Raw genomic sequence first — 17688 nt, forward strand, 5'->3', positions numbered from 1 at the left:
CTCTCCCCTCAGAGAAAGAGCAGCAGTATCTCCCTACACTTAACAAGCAAGAAACAGGTGCAATATTATTCAAACTAAAACATAGGAAAGTTTTGAGTCAGAAAATCATTACATAAAAAAAAAAAACATGGGGAGAGTTTACTTTCCTGCTGATTTTAGAATATGAGGGAGCAACTATTTTCCCCCTCAATTTACATATGAGCATTTCAGAATCAACATTTAACTGAGATACAAATGCACAGATGAAGGGTTTTCTATCAGCAGTTTGCTTGATTACCTCATGCAAGGAGGAATTTAACATTATTTTCCTGTTCATCCCTCTTTCTTTCACAATAACTAGAAAGTCTCCATTTCATGGAAAGAAATTTTGAATGTAACTGTGCAAATTTTAGTGAAGGTGCTAAATACAAACACCTTTGAAGCCACCTCCTAAACACATCATCAGTTGTCACTGATTCACAAAGATCCAGCTAGACCCACAGTACTGCCACGTCATATCATGAAGTATTAGACTGTCAGCAAACCAACCAGATTTAACATGCCAAAAACCACTTGATTTTGCTTGCAGTCCTTTGTTTTTGAAAATCTTTCTTATGTAATAAAAAATATGTATATCAACACCTATGAAATTTCTACAAGTATTTTATGGAAATAACTTTGAATAGAGGCCATTGTTCTATATGTACCATTAGTAAACATAATTTTACCTTCAAAAGTCCTCTGTGAAAAAAGGTTAGGCCTTTATAAAGCATAGCTATAGGCTGATTTTTGTTCAGTTCCAATGAGCGCTGAAAGTCTTCATGGGCTGTTGCATAATCCTGAGATTAAAAAAAGTAGATTTTAGATGACAGAGGAAACACCATACTAAGAGGAATACATACTAGTATCTTGATAAAATTTGAACTAGAATTTTGTTTAGTATATGAAGTCAGTGTCAGGGGTAAGCAGCAGTGATTGCCAACTGCTACTCACAAGAGCAAAGAAAAAGAAACGTACAATACACTTCCAACTTTCTTTTCAGCAACTGCTGTATAAAACACAGTAAAGTAAATAAAAAAATAGGTGGAAATAAGCAGAATGAAATCACAAGAACAAAGCGGGATATCAGCTATTTAGTGTACAGACAATTTTTGAAGATACAATTTAGTGTAAAACAAGTAACTTTAAGAACACCAAGATAAACAGAGTCCATAGCAAAATAGGATGTTAGCATTTTCTGCAGGATTCCCCTTCCCCCCCAGTATATATGGCATTTACTGCCTTGGCTGTAACTCTCTTTTTAGATAGCCATTTAACAATACTCCTTAAATGCAGCTGCAGGTTAAAAATCAAATCAAATTAATTTATCCATGTCCTATTCCTCAAACACACAAAACAATCCCAGACATGCCTGCAAGTAACATGTGCTTGCCCTTTGCTTCTCTGCATTAAATAGATATGCAGATGAAATGCTTGAAGGACACCTCTGAACTGCTGGAAGTCAACTATAGGAAAATCAGTTTTTTGTTTTTAAATAGGAAAGATGCTCTTGAACAAAAGTAGCAACTGATACTCAAAGGAAAAAAACCCCACAACACCCCCCCCCATTCCCATCCACACAACCGAAAAAAGAAAAAAAACAAACAGAACCCTCAAAATCCACTAACCTCAGATATGAAGTAAAGGGTACCTCTGTGTGTGTAGAGTCGTGCTGAGGGTTGCAGCTGAATAGCTCTGGTGAGATCGGATAAAGCTTCACTAATTCGGCCTAGTGGGGATAATATCTAAGAGTCCAAAACAAGTACTTAGTTTAGACAGAACAGGCTGAATAGAACAAATACTAGTTTTAGAAATATGAAGATTATTCTTTCGTAAGTTCAGCTATAACAGAATAAGCATATTTACTGGAACAGACTGGAAAACTGAACTTAAATTCTATTACCAATTTCAGTATTTATTTTTCTTTATCACTTATCAAAGAGGAAACACGAAACAATTTTCCCCCCCAAATATCAGTGTACATCAACATCACCACCACCATTTGCAGAAATATAGTAGTCCAAATAAAAACAAGCCAGTCAAAGCAATATACCCCATTTCAAATTGTTTCAACACATTCAACTGAAAATTTAATTAAAATATTCTCATAAACCATCTTAATTTTGACAAAATAGACTTTTCCAATGGAAAACTGTTTACTTTCCAATTATTTGAATGCTCAACTTTTACATATCTAGACTAAGATTAGTTACAGTATTTCCAAATCATTAAAAACATGAAAATTTTGAATTACAATTTCATATTAGGGCAATTATCATTACAATGTTCTGAGGTTAATGAATATTTATGCTCTTGGTATATCACAAAGCTTTTGCTTGAAATCCATTTTCTGTAATTTAATCGGCCAAGCAAAACATGATTTTTAAAATTAGACCAACTGCATCTGAATTATATTTTGGTTATATTTGTGACTACAAATACCAAAGTGTTTGATTAAAAACACATTCCTTAAGTTCAGAATTATACTCACTTGTCATAACTATAAATTTACTGAGGTGACACTAAATAGAAATATTAGGGGTAAGTGATGTTTTGTTTCACTATATTTTAGAAAAGCATGATGTTCCTGTCTGTTGTGTCAAAAACTAAGTAGTTACAGATAACATATGCTATTCTGTTGGCTATAGTAACTCCATATAGTATAGGTTTTGTTTTAAAACTAAATATTTCACAAATTACATTGTTTTAGAGCAAATATGCATATTTTAAAAACAAGGAGGAATGTTCACAAAAAAAACACCAGATAAGAGCTTTAGTCATTAAATAAGCAAAGAAATACTTGAAAACATTTCAGAATTTCAACCTCTTCCAAAGTTCTGAAAAGACAGACAAAATTGCTCACTTCTGCTCGCTGTTCAAATACTTCAGGATGATCTGGTTCTAAGCTAATTACCCTACTGAGCTCAAACAGAGCAAGTTCAGCATTTTTCATGTCCTGAAAAGAAGAAAACAAACAAGCTAAACAACTGAGTATATTTACAGTAATATACTCTGAAGACTGAAGCACAGCTAATTTGGCTAAGATTTTGAAAGTACATCAGTTTACATTAAACGCCCTTCAATCTTTGCTAACAAGATTAAGATGCAGCATACAAAAAATAGCTAAAAAAAAATCTATCTGATATAAACAACAACAAAAAATACTCTGTATTTATCTTTGTGCTGCACCTTTAGTAACTCACTATATTAATGTAACTGTGAATAAACATTAAGGTTACAGCCCCATAGGTGGTATTCTTGGCAAAAAAGCTGGCTCAAGCTCTCACACATTTCCTTGTTCAATGGTATCAGTGCAACTATGTATGCAGTTAACTGAACTAGAACTTGAACACCAGTGTTTTCACCAGTACTGTCTATAACCTAATCTGAGTACGCTGGGGAATGGGTTGATGTTGTCAGTATCTTGCCTATCTATTTAAACTTTTATACTGCCCTCAAAAAATTGTAGGATGGAAGCAGTTAACTTATCAAAAAAAAAAAGGTTATATAGCAAGTTCTGTATCAGGTTTCATTGATCTTTTTCTTCTTTTTGAAGTTAAAGAAATTCTGCATGAGATAAACAACACCTTTTTGTCTCCAAAGTGCTGTTCACAGAAACCATCAAGTGAAGCTGCCTCAATGTACAACAGAACTGAGAAGAAAAACTCTTGCTGGTGTTAAGAAACATGAAAATATGACAAACTTCAAGCTCCTGTCAGCACTGTTGAAGAATTAAAGATTCTGCACCGTGGAAATTTTTAAGGAGTTGTTCAACTCATCTGCCTTCTAGAATTCCAGCAAACACTCAAATCATGATTCAGTAGCCCACAGAAACTCAAACTTCATGGACCACAGTCTACTTTTAAACCTATTTTTGCTCAGGAAATTGAGCAATCAGCTGTAACTGATAAAAACCCTTAAGTTTTTCTTTATCTTGTAGGCACTTAAGGTATTTTTTAAGGCTATTAAGTTTTTTTTTTTTAAGTTCAACTAAGTGAAATTGCGTTAATGTGAAAAAGCTGTTTAATCTACCCACTTGTTTAAAAAAAAAAGAAAACAGGATCATGCTGCATAGTTATTACCAACACAGATTTCGAATTAAGTAATTTAACCTCAAACATTTTTGTATAAAACCAAGGAAGTATACACTATCAAGAGGCATAGACAAATCAAGAGATGATGTAAAGCCTACTGGCTGGCAAGAGCTGGCAATCTTTCCAAAGCATCATAAAAGACTTCTTCACTTCCAAGTACAGACTAAGTGTGCAGTCACTTCAGTGGGACTTCAGAAACCTGCCTCTTAGAGGCAAGATGCTGCCCACTATCTTATTAGATAACTCCTTCAAGAGGCCACTGTTTCAGCTTACCATCTATCACTCAAAAATGTGCCTATATTCTATTCTCTTTTGGCATCCTTGCTTCATGTTGCTTTACTTTCACACTCCCTCAAAGTAAACACACCATGGTCTGAGCAGTATGGACCACTGGGTTCCCTCTATGTAATAGAGGGCATCTACCAAGGAAAGGAAATGTGACACTTCAGCATCACTGTAGTAGCACAGTTGGGAATGTACCTATCAAGGTCTAATCAATCTAGTTCCAACTGTCAAATGCCCTCTTATCATTTATATTCAAATAATTCAGACAGACAACAATTTAAATAATTAACTACTCACATGTAGTCCTTTTTTCCCATATGCTATCCCTCGTCCATAAATTGCACTAACCAGCTCTGGCTCTTCCTGTTCAGATTAAAAACAAATACAATAATCATTACAAAAAAAAAAGTCTAAGGCATCTTTGTATCTTTCTTCAACACATATTTAATTCTTGCTGATATTAAATAGTAAACAATGAACAAATAGTTGCCAAGCAAAGGTATTAAACAGATTCTATTACAGCTCATACTTTCATACGCTCACAACTTTCAATGTAGCTTGGTGGAATTTCTGTAGGATTTGTTTGGAAAATGAGCTAAACATCTCCACCAAATTTGAGGGGAAAGAGGAGACTTCACACAAGAAATAATGATATTCATACCGTTTCTAACCATGATTTATAGCAAAAATGTCCAGAAAAGTTATGCATACTTTTGAATTTTTCCTCTGGCTTTATCTACAATTAGTTTTATAACACAAAAGGAAACAGAAACAAGGACTACTGTTCAAATACAAAGCTCTGCTTTTCTGCTTTTTTTTTTTTTTTTTGCAGAAGTGGCATATGTTATTTAAACATAAACATGAGAAATTAACAGGCTAGAATTAAATTAAGAAGTTTTGATACCAAGTGTCCAAGATACCAAAATGACATTATTTAATCAACAATGAAAGTAATCCTACTGGCTTCATCTACTGTTTTTTTTTTTTTTTTTTGACAAAAAGCTTTTCCATTCCATTGCTAACACTACTTCTGAAGCACTGACGTGTATAACTACTCAGGGTAATCAGAGTGCAGGTTATAGTATCAGTGACCACCTACCAGAAGCTACATACACATTAGTATACTCTTCTGTCACAACTTCATTACTTGTAACCTCATCAGTAATGGTTTAATGTCACTGAAGTGATAATAAATGAATACAATTCAGCAACTGAAAATTTGCTTTGCTCTGAATTACAGAAAGAATCAAGCTTTAAAACTAGGAAGTAGGAAATTGTGAAATCCTGATAAAATCTGTATTCAGGCAGCAACTAAACTGGAGGCATTTTGCCAAATAGTTCTGCTAAATTCAAGCAACATTCCTTGGCTGAGATTTAAGCCCTTAGCTTTCCAATGACATAGGTCTTAAATAGTTTGCTGAATTTGAGTACATATGTGGATGCATCTTACACTAGGTAAAGCTACTTTCTTTCCAATATGATTTACTCCAGCCATGGTTCTCCCTCCAGATTTAAAAGAGACAACAGCAAAACTAGTTTTCTTGGCAAAACTATGTCTATGCAAACAGGTTTCCCTGAAAGCCAGTCAGGAATTACACATCTTCGCACCTGCAATCAACACAGCTGTGCTACAAAAGTTTGTAGCATAGGCCTCATCTCATTTAACTAGGATGATTGCCAAAAAACAAGTATTTCATTGACTAAACAACAGGTAAGTGGTATACCCAATGCCGGCAGCTTGCCAGGCTTGAGCTGTTTCCAAGTGTACGCTTGCCAGTGTCAACCTCAGGTAACTTTCCTATTTTAATACAGCAGCTAAACAAGCACTGTTTCATTTTGTTAAGCATTTTAATACTCACTTTATGCATACTTGCAATTGCTTTATGGAAGAGAGAATGAACATTTACCACCACTTCACATCTTTTCAGACATCCAGTAAGCATAATATTCATTTCTACTGAAATGTGCACATTACAAATTTTCTACTGTACTATATACACACTTTTCACAATTTCTTTCTACAGTTGCTATATCTTGCTTATCTTCATTTTTTATCAAGTTTCCTTCTTACTCAAGAGGAGGCAGAGAACAATTTATAAGTGATTTTTGAAGCAGCATTTCTCGCTAGAAAAATCACTCCCCCAACAGACACAAATTCAAGACAGAGGTCTCACGTATCTGAAAAAATTCTGGTTTACATCTTTTTGTCCTACTGATAAATATCCTAGAATAACTTCATTAAATTACTATATTTTCACTAAATTGAAGTATGAGCTATGTGACATTTGAGTTAAAAATCACACACCAGTATTTGGATTATTACTTTATAGCATGCATTTGTGTGCTACAACCAGAGTAGATTGAAAAGCAGTCTCATGCTTCTGGTAGTCACAGGTTCTTAGCCATAAAAACACAGTATTTTGAAATCAGCTTTAGTTGAGGCCTGTAAGTTAAGTGGCTAGCTTTTACTTCATGGAAGAAAATTCTAAACTCTGCACCTTTTGATCAAAAAGGTATCTTGGAGTGTTAGTTAAATTTTGCTTAAATATTTCACTCATCAAAATTCTTATGACTGAGGAAGAAGGATTAACCTGGCAAGCAATATCATTTATCATTGAGAGAGCAATGTAGTACTTGCCACTAGCAATATGTGATCTCTGTCAGTTTTCTCCTTATGTTACTGGCAACACACTAACTGTAGCCAAAAAAACCCCCACATTAAGAGATCTCAGTCTACACATTAAGACAATAATTAAAGGAACTTCAATTTTGTGCAGGTCAGGTTTCTGAAAGGTCTTATTTTCTGTCAAAATGTCATAAAAAGTTTGTTTCATCAGATGAGAAAAATATAAGTCAACTAACTAGGCTATCGGAATCACATGATTTTAAGAGTATGCTTATGTTTGTATGCAAAGTGAACAGAAAACAGAATAAATACTCTCATTTTAAAATCCTAAATTGAATTCATTTTAGTAAAAGCCATATTGTAAGGGAACATTTCAAAACATGTCTTCTATAAAGTTATCTTCTCCCTCAAATACTGTATTTAGCCTAAGGGCTCCAAACAGAAAACTCACCTGCAGCATTGTTGAAAAATGCCGTATGGCTTCATCATACAGGCCATTGCCAATCAACACATAAGCAATTGCTAAAATAAATAAATAAATAAATAAATTACAAACATAAGTACAACAGTGAAAAACATCTGATTTTTATAATTTTAAAATTCTGTTGTATTTAATGAAAGTCCCTACATTGCATTGAAGTGTTAAAGTCAAACAGCTTCTAAACTTTCACTGAAATTACTTTCCTCAACCACTACCTAGCATTTATGAATTATTAATTCATACTGTGCTCATCAGAATTGTTTTTTGGGTTTTGCTTTTCTTCTTCCTTCTTGAAATCTTTTTCAGGTTTTGCTTCTCCTCTTCTCCCTCCCTCCACCCTCCCCTTTTCTGCAAGTTGTTCAGGAAAGGGTCTGCATTAGCTTCTTGAAGTACTTAGGACCAGAAAAAGTACCTTGATCTCTTTTGGCTGCCCTAGATGTTTTCTCAATTATAAATGAGACTGACTAATATTTTTTTGATACTTCCTATTATAACGTGTCTGATTTTACTTGTCCGTATACATTTTGCTAAACTCTACTAGCTCACAATAAATTTTTCCTTCACTTGAATTATCTGCAAAAAATACAACTAAAGTGAGTTAGCTGTTTATAAGAATGAGATTGAAAAACTACAGAAGCTTTACTCATGTTAAAATACAAAAAGCTTTATTCTGAACTGCTCTTGCATTCCCACTTTGGACTGCGTATTACGTATTTGGAAAAGAAAGAGACCATTGTTTTAGAAACATGCTCTTGTAATCTCCAGTTTCTACAAAAATACAGTCAAGTCACAAGACTTCGGAAAGCTGTCGTTGCACTTGTGTGACTGAAGTTACCATTTTTGAAAACTGAATTTCTCAAGATTTTTCATTTAACATGTTTAAATCTCTCCTAATTCTTAGCTTTGGACTAAGCTGTGCCTACACTGCCCACAGAAAGCAAGCATGTTGTAGATCAGAGCTTTGAAAGGTAAAGTAAAACTTTTCTCCAGACATTCTGCACAAATGGCTAACAGTGGAACTGAGAGCTGGGAATTCACCTTTCCCAAACTTCTGATGAATTTTAGTGGTCAGCCACACAGTACGGAAGAGAACTATTGGCTCACTTATTTACTCAAATATGAGAAGAGACACATGAGTCAATTAGAATAAAGTATTTTTTAAACAGACAGTTTGCTTGTTTAATAGACACACTTATCTTTCAGGCAGACTTAACCAAATTCTTTTGTCAGTGTTGCTAAGCGCTATTCTTTACAACAGCAAAAGTTATATGAAAGCGAAGTGAGAAATCTATTTCTTAAACTGCAAATCCAGAGCTTGCCTCATTCTTGGAACATTTATATTAATCAGAAGGAAGTGTTTGTGTGCAGTAAAAGCGTTTTCCTCAATACATAGAAAGCTTCACTTACTGCAAACACGTAGCATTGCCACAAACAAAAAGAAAATTGAAGGAGTCAAGAACAGGTTAAAGAGCTCTTGGACGTTTCTTCATTTCACTCTCCTCCAAGCCTACACAATTCTTTAGACTGCTTGGTCACTTTTATGGTCTCAGAACATGAAACAGTTGATATATAAAAGAAAATAGATCACCTTGCTTCCTCCATTTTTTTTTTCCTTAATGCTGGCATGGTTGAGTTAATGAAGAGACATTGGTGACAGGAGTCTCGGCAAAATGCAGGAGGCCGTAGACTACGTCTATAAAGCTACAAGAAGTGACTGGCAGCTAGTAGTTGTTAAAGTATCAGCTTCTTTTTAAATTTTCTCTCTTAAATTTATCTTTTCATCTTTAAGTACTACAGAAGTGACAAATGTTTGTACTTTATTATGAAAATCTAAGGGTTAACAATGGTCTATCAGTCCAAATATTGGGAAACCACTGTTACCTCAGAAGTGCCCCAAACATTTCACACATTCTTGTGCGAAACATTTCTTTTTCTCAGAACAGGTACAAGAAGGAGCATGCACACACCAGAAGGACCCAGGCTCCTCACATGATAACATACTTGAAGTGGGTAGGTGGTACCAGCCTACAGAGCCAAACGTGAGGATAGGGACCTTCTGGTACAGTCTTGTGAGCTCTATAGAGAAGACAGTAAAAGCATCAAATATTTTCTGCTGGATGGAAATTCAGGATTCCATCAACATGATTAGGTATGCTAGGAATATGAAAAAAAGATTAAGCCCTCAAGTTCTGCTGAAAAAAAATCCTTGAAGCAGAAAGTCATGTCAAAAACAAACAAACAAACAAACCACTCAGTTATTTTAACTTCGTCAGACAACCTATGAGTAAAGTCTCCCTTCGCCCTTACATAAAAGGCAGTTTGCACTCTTCCTTGAAATATACCCTCACCATCTCTTTGCTGTCTCATAATACCTCTGCCTCCTACAAAGGTTATAAGTTTGGAGAGGCAGTGCAAGTAACGCCTTCCTCAAAGTGTTTGAGAAAAGTATTTCTCGTTGCTTTATCTGAAATKCATCCATCTTCCGGTCTGAGTGTGCTTTCAAAAAAACAAACAGAAAACAAGCAGTAGACTGTGTAAGGACAGCAATTCAGAAAGCCTTCCTGCTGCCTATAAGATTTGGTGGTAAGAGTGCATGGGGAGTGGACATAGATTCAAGATCTATGCTTGATAGAAAGCATATTCCCTTGGTATGATTTTCTGGATGTTTGAATGGTTTTAGTCATCAATAATGAGAGAAAAAGAGAAGCAGGAAGTAGTTGAGACTGTTTAACAGGATTTAATCAAAATGCTTTCTGAACATTTGCTTAAGCAGATATGGTGAAGAGTCCTAGTGCGCAAAGCAGAAAGGATTATTAGGAAGAGATAAATATTCTCTTTGTTTAAACAAAGAAAACTCACTAGCTTTTTTTTGGACCACTTTTAAATTAGCACATCATTAAGGAATTATTAGTTTAGTTTCAAAACACTCAGTGCTACCAGCCAGCATGTAAGTCACCTGCACAAACCTTATATAAGACATCTTACCCAACTCTTCATTTGTGTTGTCATTATCAGTAGCAAATGGAAATCTTTTTTGTTCTGCAAGCGACTTTGCTTGGCTCTGTAAAACATTATTGGTTGCAACATTTAGCACACAATAGTAAAGAATTTAACTGAAAACCCTCCTCTAAGTATTTAAGAGAATTCCTTACATCAAAAAGTTAAGACTAATATAATTGCTCTAAGCTAACTGAAAACAAATTCATTCCTAGTCTTCCCTGAGGAGAAAAGTTGATTTTCAGTCAGATGCTGCTGCTATTCTCTCTAACATAAGGCTAACTAAACATTTCAGGTAAAAAGACATTGTGAACATTTTATCAGTGGTTGCTCTTTCTATATTACATCTGTTTAACATCAAGTTTTGGACATCATCCTAGGACAAGTGCTACTTCATAGGAAAGTATTTTTCTTTACTCCACTATTTATCCTTCATTCCCTAGGAAGGAAAAGGGACTAAAGAAGAATAAAACACTGAAAAGAAAACAGCTCCAGCAATAAAGACAAGTTTAACTAACAGTGCCATACTGAAGAAAAAAGGCTGTCCTTTTTCTAGCAAGAACAGATCTGTCAGTTACAGATGAGACAAAAAACAGACTGCAACTAATTGAACAAAGCATAAGATATCTGTTCCCTTATAATGAATCTACAAAAAACAATATTGACAAAGAAACCCTCAGAAATACAGAAATACTCTACCCTGTTCATTCTCAGAAGTATTTTCTGTAGGTAACTGTGACCCTACCAGAGCAGCTTATGTAAAAAGAATACAGAATGTTCATTTGATTAACAGGCCTTCCAAATGGTTTTAAGAAGCAAGAATAAAGGAACAAATAACCTCTCTTACTGCTCAGTTCTCTTCTTTTGCTTCAGGTACACGGCACATCTGAAAATCTTTAACTTCAGAGAACATCTTAATTTCAGCTTTTCCTCTACTGAGAGGACTCCTCATGTCTCTCCTCCACTTTGCCCTTCTTCCTTCTGCTTTTTTTGGTTTGTTAGAGTAAAAGAAGACCCACTAGTTGTGTTTACAACACAGACATATCAGTGATCCACAGCCACAAAAGTAACTGGCCAATTCCCACTGTACAGTTTCTGCCTTATTTATCCTACAGTCTCAGGAATGAGAAGAAAGTTTGGTCTGCTTTAACAACTATAGTCTAAAAAAATATTTTGGAGGGTGTGAAAGAAATTGTATTTGCTATTACCCTACAATAAATACATCAGATATTCCAGGCCTTGCTTCTACTGAAATTAGAGGTCCCTACATTAAAATATAATATTCTGCATTATTAGCTCACTTAGTGCTTCACCTATGATAACAGACTAGAACAATTTTTTTAATCATAGAAAAAAGCAATTGAAAAAAACCACAAAAATGAACAGCGTTCAACAGTTACACCAACTAAGAAACTAAGTCTACATTGCATACCAGATATATACACAAATCACACACCTCCAATAACTACCTTTCTATATCATCAATGGTTTAAAGATAAAGTCATTTCCAGAAAATTTGCTTCATAAAGTGATCTTCAATATTTAACTTTGCAAAGTGTTAGTCTTCTGTAATTGTTTTACAGTTAACCTTGGGAGGAAAAAAAAAAAAAAAAAAAACACTTTTACTGAAGTACAACTTCCTCCTTGGTGGAGTTCCAAAAAAGCCCTACACGCTTCCTTGTCTATGCACAAAAAACAAGATACAACAAGATTCCACATTGGGTATGTAATTAACATTCTATTAAATATTTAATTTGGAAAATAAGCTACAACCAAAAGAATTTAGCATTACACTAATGTCCTATGAATCACAGAGTTGCTGGTGACACTCAGCAAGAGAAATACAGTGATTCCCCCTCCCCTCACCTACCTCATCTGTTTTATTTTCATAGAGCGACAGACTAGCATTTGGTTCTTGGAGTAGGGAGAGATTTGAGGGGGAGGGAGAGAGGGGATTCATACTTCTTCAATAAATTCTGGATCCAATTAGAGATTAGACATCCCACAGTTCTACATGCAAAATTTAGAAATCATTCCACTTTCAAGAAACATGAGAGAGAGGAATTTTCATTGTAGCACCAGCTCCAATAGGTAGAATAGAGTAGCCCAAATTTTTTTGAAACAGGTAAATTTATAAAAAAAACTAACATACATTTCACTGCCTTAGAATGAATCTCTGGTACTCCTAGATTAGACAGAGGATCTGATCAATATCTGATGAAGTAATGTCTAAGGAGAACATTTAAGTTAAATAGTTGGTGAATTTACAGTAGAGTGGTAAGTTTTATTTCCAACTGTCACCTTTGGAGAAGTTGCTTCAAAATACAATACTGGTTCCACACTCCCTCCCACAACACAACAATTTCTACAAATTTCCCAAGGCTTCTTTCAGTATTCACAAGGGAGATATTCGAAGATTTTCAGTATCTGGGACTGTGCCAGACTGAAAAGGTAACATCAAAACCATGTTCTGATGTAGACTGAAGATTATATTTGTGCAGGATCAGTAGGCTAACAGTATTGTTTCAAGAAAACCCAAATACTGCAATAATCCTCTTGAAGTCTCTCTACCAAGAGACAATTTTCTTTCATTAGGATATTCTCCACATACTGTATTTTATTAAATTTAATATAAATATGGTATAAAGCCTCTATTACCTGTGCACAGTGTTATTCCTGTAGTGATTGCAAGTTACCACTGCTACTCTCACAAGCATTTTGTGGTGGCCGAGTGATTAATCTCAGTAAAAGCTAACCTACCTTTACCCTCCTCAACTGCAACCCCCATCCTCCACCTCATATTAATTGGAAGGCTAATCCAGGTGAAGGTTAGCCTTTAGCAGAAACATGAGCTTCAGTTAAACTGCTGACAGCCCTAGAGATTCATGCTGTAGTAGCATGAAACCATTCCTTCATGAGCAACTTCAGTTCATTAGCAATTAAGTCTTTTGGGGATCTATGGCTACTGATTAATAGATTCTATTTGTAGTTATGTGCTTGAAATTAATGCCAACTGGTTATGCAGTTAAAGTGATCACCATCAATAATCTATTATTTTTTTCATATATTATAGTCTTTATAGCATACCAGAATTTTTTCAGTGTTGAGAGAAAGCACAGATTCGCAAGATGAAGACCCTCTTATGTCACAATCGGATTCATGGAAGTGCAAAAAGGATGAGTCTGGTGGGGGGGGGGAAAGAAAGAAAATTAATACCTTTAGGAACTCAAGGAGTTATATGTACGTACTGTTATCACATCTCACATTTTCTCATGTTCATCTTAACAATTAGGAATGTCCCCATCAAGCACTCCACACGGTAGAATTTTCACAAAGTGCTTTCTGTGCACAGCACTACATCCACACAGCTACGAAAGCAATTGTTGGCATGACTATTTTCTATGAGTTTTGTTACTTCTTCTGCCTACGCTGTTGACTAAAATACATTAAAAAAAAAAAGCGCCTAAGAAGGAAAATAGAAGAGAATTTGGAAGCAATAAGAAAAGTTTTCAGTAGACATGTCCCAATTTGACACTATGTTTCTATATTAAGGCCCAATAAATTAAAGACCAAATTACCATTCAGATCCCATAGAAGAGAATAAATGGAAGGGACCACATGGAGTAGAGAAAAAGCTGCTGATGAAAGTCCAGGAAACAGAAGTATAAAAACAATAAAAAGYAGAGCGAATGGTAAACCATAATTGGCTAAACATATATAGAGTTCCTCACAGGTGTATTACCAAGAAGGCTATTACAGAAAGTCTAATTAAAATCCAGGAATCAGACACAGCTAAACACAGCTGGTTGTCACAGTAGAGAAAAATATTGTTAAGAAAGGAAACAAACAAACACCCCCCCCCAAATTTATTGACTGTAGAAGTCAATCTCACTAACTCACTACCTCACTACCTCACTAACCTGAAATATTGCAAAAGGAAGCAAGAAAAAGCAAAGAAATAGTATTATCTCCTTGATTCCATATCACAAATGGATATTTACAAAACATTAGTTGAAATGATAAAACTTAAGTTTGAGGCTAAGTTTGACAGGTTTGGGGGAGGTCTAATTTGCTTTTACAGGCTGTGCTATTTTTCTATTTTGATTATATAAAGCATTGCAGTCAGTTAACTGCTCATTTCTCACAAGTACAGAGTTAGAAGTGAAAAAGAAACAGCCGCCTTATAAAGAGAAGTCAAAATAGCATCCAAAAATCATTCCCTGTAAATAGAAACTTGGAACTAAGTTAAGCCATAAATGATAACCAGTGGGAGAAGTTTTACAACAGAAGTAACACTAGTGAAAAGCAGGTGGTCAAAGTTTAAGGTCAGAAAGTCCTGTAAGAACAGTGGTTCACAACCTGTAGTTCCCAGAAAAAGCATTGCCAGCAAGAGGTTTCAACTCTGCCCTTTAATTTTCATGTTGGCCAAAACTTTACCCTCTTGTGCCATGGCAGCATTATTAACAGAACATTAGCTGTTCTATACCAGGGCTCATAAGCCAGTGACAGCTGGAAGCCACTGATGTCTCACTGAGTAATTTTGGCTTTATGAACAAAACCAAGAAGGTGCAAGCATGGACTACCTCCAGAAGCATTTTCAGCCCAACAACAAGAATTTACTGAGGGAGTCTTTGAATGAGGTGACAAGGAATAAGCACAGCATGTCTATTACAAGCTACTGGGTAAAGAGGATGTGGGGAAAAAAAAAAAAAAAATCCTTGTTCAGTCCTTGAGATTCTCAGGGCAACAAAGCTGCTTTACTCACAGGGGAGAATGGATTAGCCTATGTCTGCAGGTTAGGTACCGTCAAACTTGCATCACACTGCCTCATCAGCAACTTCATGAAAAAGTAAAAACACCAACCAGAGAAGTCATCCTGGACCTACACTACAAAGAGAAACCAATTGAGACAACCAGATTCTCAACTTCTGGGAAAGCTGAACTAAAACAAAGACTGGGAGCTTAAGGGAATTTTTCAATTGCCAATTTATTTAACTGCAAGATTTAAACAGCAAGGAGAAAACTGGTATACAGCTACTTTAGAGTAAGCATGCTGTCCTGTAATTAAAGGCTATCTTATCAGTCTATCCAAAAAGAAGAGGTACCCAGTGATTTAAGCAGTATACCTGATATCAATTCCAATTACACTGTTTAAAACAATGTTCACCCTGCAAGGTCTTGTTCTATCAAAAAATCAAAATCTAATCTTCCAAACACACCCCTCAGGAGTATCCTGAGCCAATCATTCACGCCTTAGTAACAGACGAAATGTAATCAAATGTTTTGCTATTTATTAACTTGCACATTATACAGATTTTATCTCAATATAGCTATCAAGATTTGTTTCTGTGTTTGTGTATTATGGCTCCCAGACTCTATAGCCACCAAAAAAAAAAAAGTAAAATATCTACTTAACACAGCTGACTGAAATAGAAACCAACCAAAAATCTTTAAGTTGTGATGACAAAAACATATATACAGGGGAAAAGAAACAGATGCAGAAACTCATAACAGGATATTTTTAAAGAAAATTTGTGGTTTGGAGTTGATCCACTAGCTGTATACAGCAATTGTTGATATGAGTACAGACTTTATGAAAAAAAAAAAAAAGAAGAAGCTTCGGAAGAGCTTTGCAACTGGAGGTATTCAAAAGCTGTCTGGACACAATCCTGGGGAATGTGCTCTAGGTGACCCTGCTTGAGCAGGGGGGTTGGACTAGATGATCTCCAGAGGTCCCTTCCAACCTCAACCATTCTGTGATTCTGTGATTCCCRAGACCACTGAACAGTCATGACACATTACATTATTCTTATACAACTAACTGTCTGCATTATGCTGAATTGTCTTAATCTTTTTTGTTATCTGTAGTGCATGAACATGTTTGATTCAGACTAGCATTTTCATATAATACATTCACACTATCCTCATGATCAAAGATTCTAGTAAATTTATTACTTAAGCCACACGATTCTGACGCTACAGATATTTAACTATATAAAAATATAGTTTTAATTGTGTTTATATTACAAGTCATCAATTAGCTGAAGAGTACCAGCAGATCTTCTTTAGGAGAGCCAAGTTCAGATAGCAAAGCATCCAATTCACTAGCAAAGTATATTTAACTGCAGCTGAAAATGAAACAAGCCAGATTCGGCTCATTAATGAGCACGGGGGGTTGGCAAGTCTGTGCTACAGAAAGCAGGATTCAAAAGCAATGCAGAGTCCAGCAGCTACACTTGGCAGGTCAGCCAGCCTAGCCCACGCGCTTTGGGACAACAGGAATCCCCTTCACCGATACTATAGATTCCTGTTTACCTCTTTAAGGGCTGTAAGACCGTCTCCTTTGCTTAATGCAACAGCAGCAGCCGCCGCTCCACACTACGCGACTACAAAACGCTGCTTAGGGATGCAGCTTACACAGAAGATGCTTCAATGAGTCAAGGAGCAGCTGCAACGCTCCCCGCCACGCCGCCCGCCGTTATCCCGCCCTCCGGCCCGCAATCCTCAGGGCCACCGCGACGCCACGGCGCCACGGCGGCGGAGGCCGGGACGCGCTTCCCCCTTCCTCTTCCCACGCTCGCCGCCATCCCCAGAGGCGAGCAGAGACGGGCGCCCGCAGCGGCACCCCCGGCCGCGCCACCGCCCTTCCCGCCGCCGCAGGCCAAGCGCCGCCGGCCCCCAGGCTCTCGCGGGCTGGGCCGGGCGGGTCCCCCCAGCCGTTGGGCTAACGGCCACGGGGCTGCGGCGCGCGGGAAGGGGCCGCGATCGCCATGGCAACGCGCCGCCCCCGACTCACCGCACTCGGCCGAGTACTGCTCTACCCACTCGCCTGCCGAGGCGCAGCCCCTCGCCGGGCCCTGGCGCTGCCGGTGCAGTTCCTGCTTCAGCAGGGACAAGGCCGAGTACTGCTCGGTCAAGGCCAGCGCCGCCCGGCCCAGCGCCGCCGCCAGCAGCGCCCACAGCACCCTCGCAGCCCAGGAGCCCGCGGCAGGTGCCATCTTCCCAGGGCGCATGCGCACCGCGTCCCCTCGCCCAGGCACAGCGGGCGTCCTCACGGCCCCGCCGGGGCACGGGGAGGGAGGCGGGCACCGCCGCGCTGCTCCCTGGGACATGGAGTTCAGCCCTGGCGCAGCCTCGCAAGCGGAAGGCGGCGGGAAACCACAGCCCCCAGGATGCACCTCGCGGCA

General features: G+C 37.3%; 1 protein-coding gene across 8 annotated transcripts in view; it reads right to left on the minus strand.

Moving 5' to 3' along the window:
* TTC13 (tetratricopeptide repeat domain 13) overlaps window positions 1-17588 on the minus strand; it is a 51401-nt gene extending 33813 nt beyond the window's left edge. For 3 of the 8 annotated variants that reach the window (XM_026090693.1, XM_026090690.1, XM_026090689.1), the window contains exons 1-9: window positions 17298-17585; window positions 13589-13683; window positions 10490-10565; window positions 9506-9580; window positions 7475-7545; window positions 4695-4760; window positions 2882-2974; window positions 1647-1763; window positions 708-818 (exon numbers count right to left, since the gene is read on the minus strand). In XM_026090693.1, coding sequence (XP_025946478.1) covers window positions 708-818; window positions 1647-1763; window positions 2882-2974; window positions 4695-4760; window positions 7475-7545; window positions 9506-9580; window positions 10490-10565; window positions 13589-13683; window positions 17298-17514 — 921 coding nt within the window. In that variant the 5' untranslated portion in view covers window positions 17515-17585. Of the gene's footprint in view, window positions 1-707; window positions 819-1646; window positions 1764-2881; window positions 2975-4694; window positions 4761-7474; window positions 7546-9505; window positions 9581-10489; window positions 10566-13588; window positions 13684-17297 lie in introns of all 8 variants that reach the window. The other 5 variants (XM_026090695.1, XM_026090696.1, XM_026090697.1 and 2 more) reach the window with 5 other exon arrangements.
* Between the last annotated feature and the right edge of the window lie 100 nt (window positions 17589-17688).

Source organism: Apteryx rowi, unplaced genomic scaffold, assembly GCF_003343035.1.
Source record: "Apteryx rowi isolate R43461 unplaced genomic scaffold, aptRow1 scaffold_873, whole genome shotgun sequence".
NCBI classification, from domain to species: domain Eukaryota; kingdom Metazoa; phylum Chordata; class Aves; order Apterygiformes; family Apterygidae; genus Apteryx; species Apteryx rowi.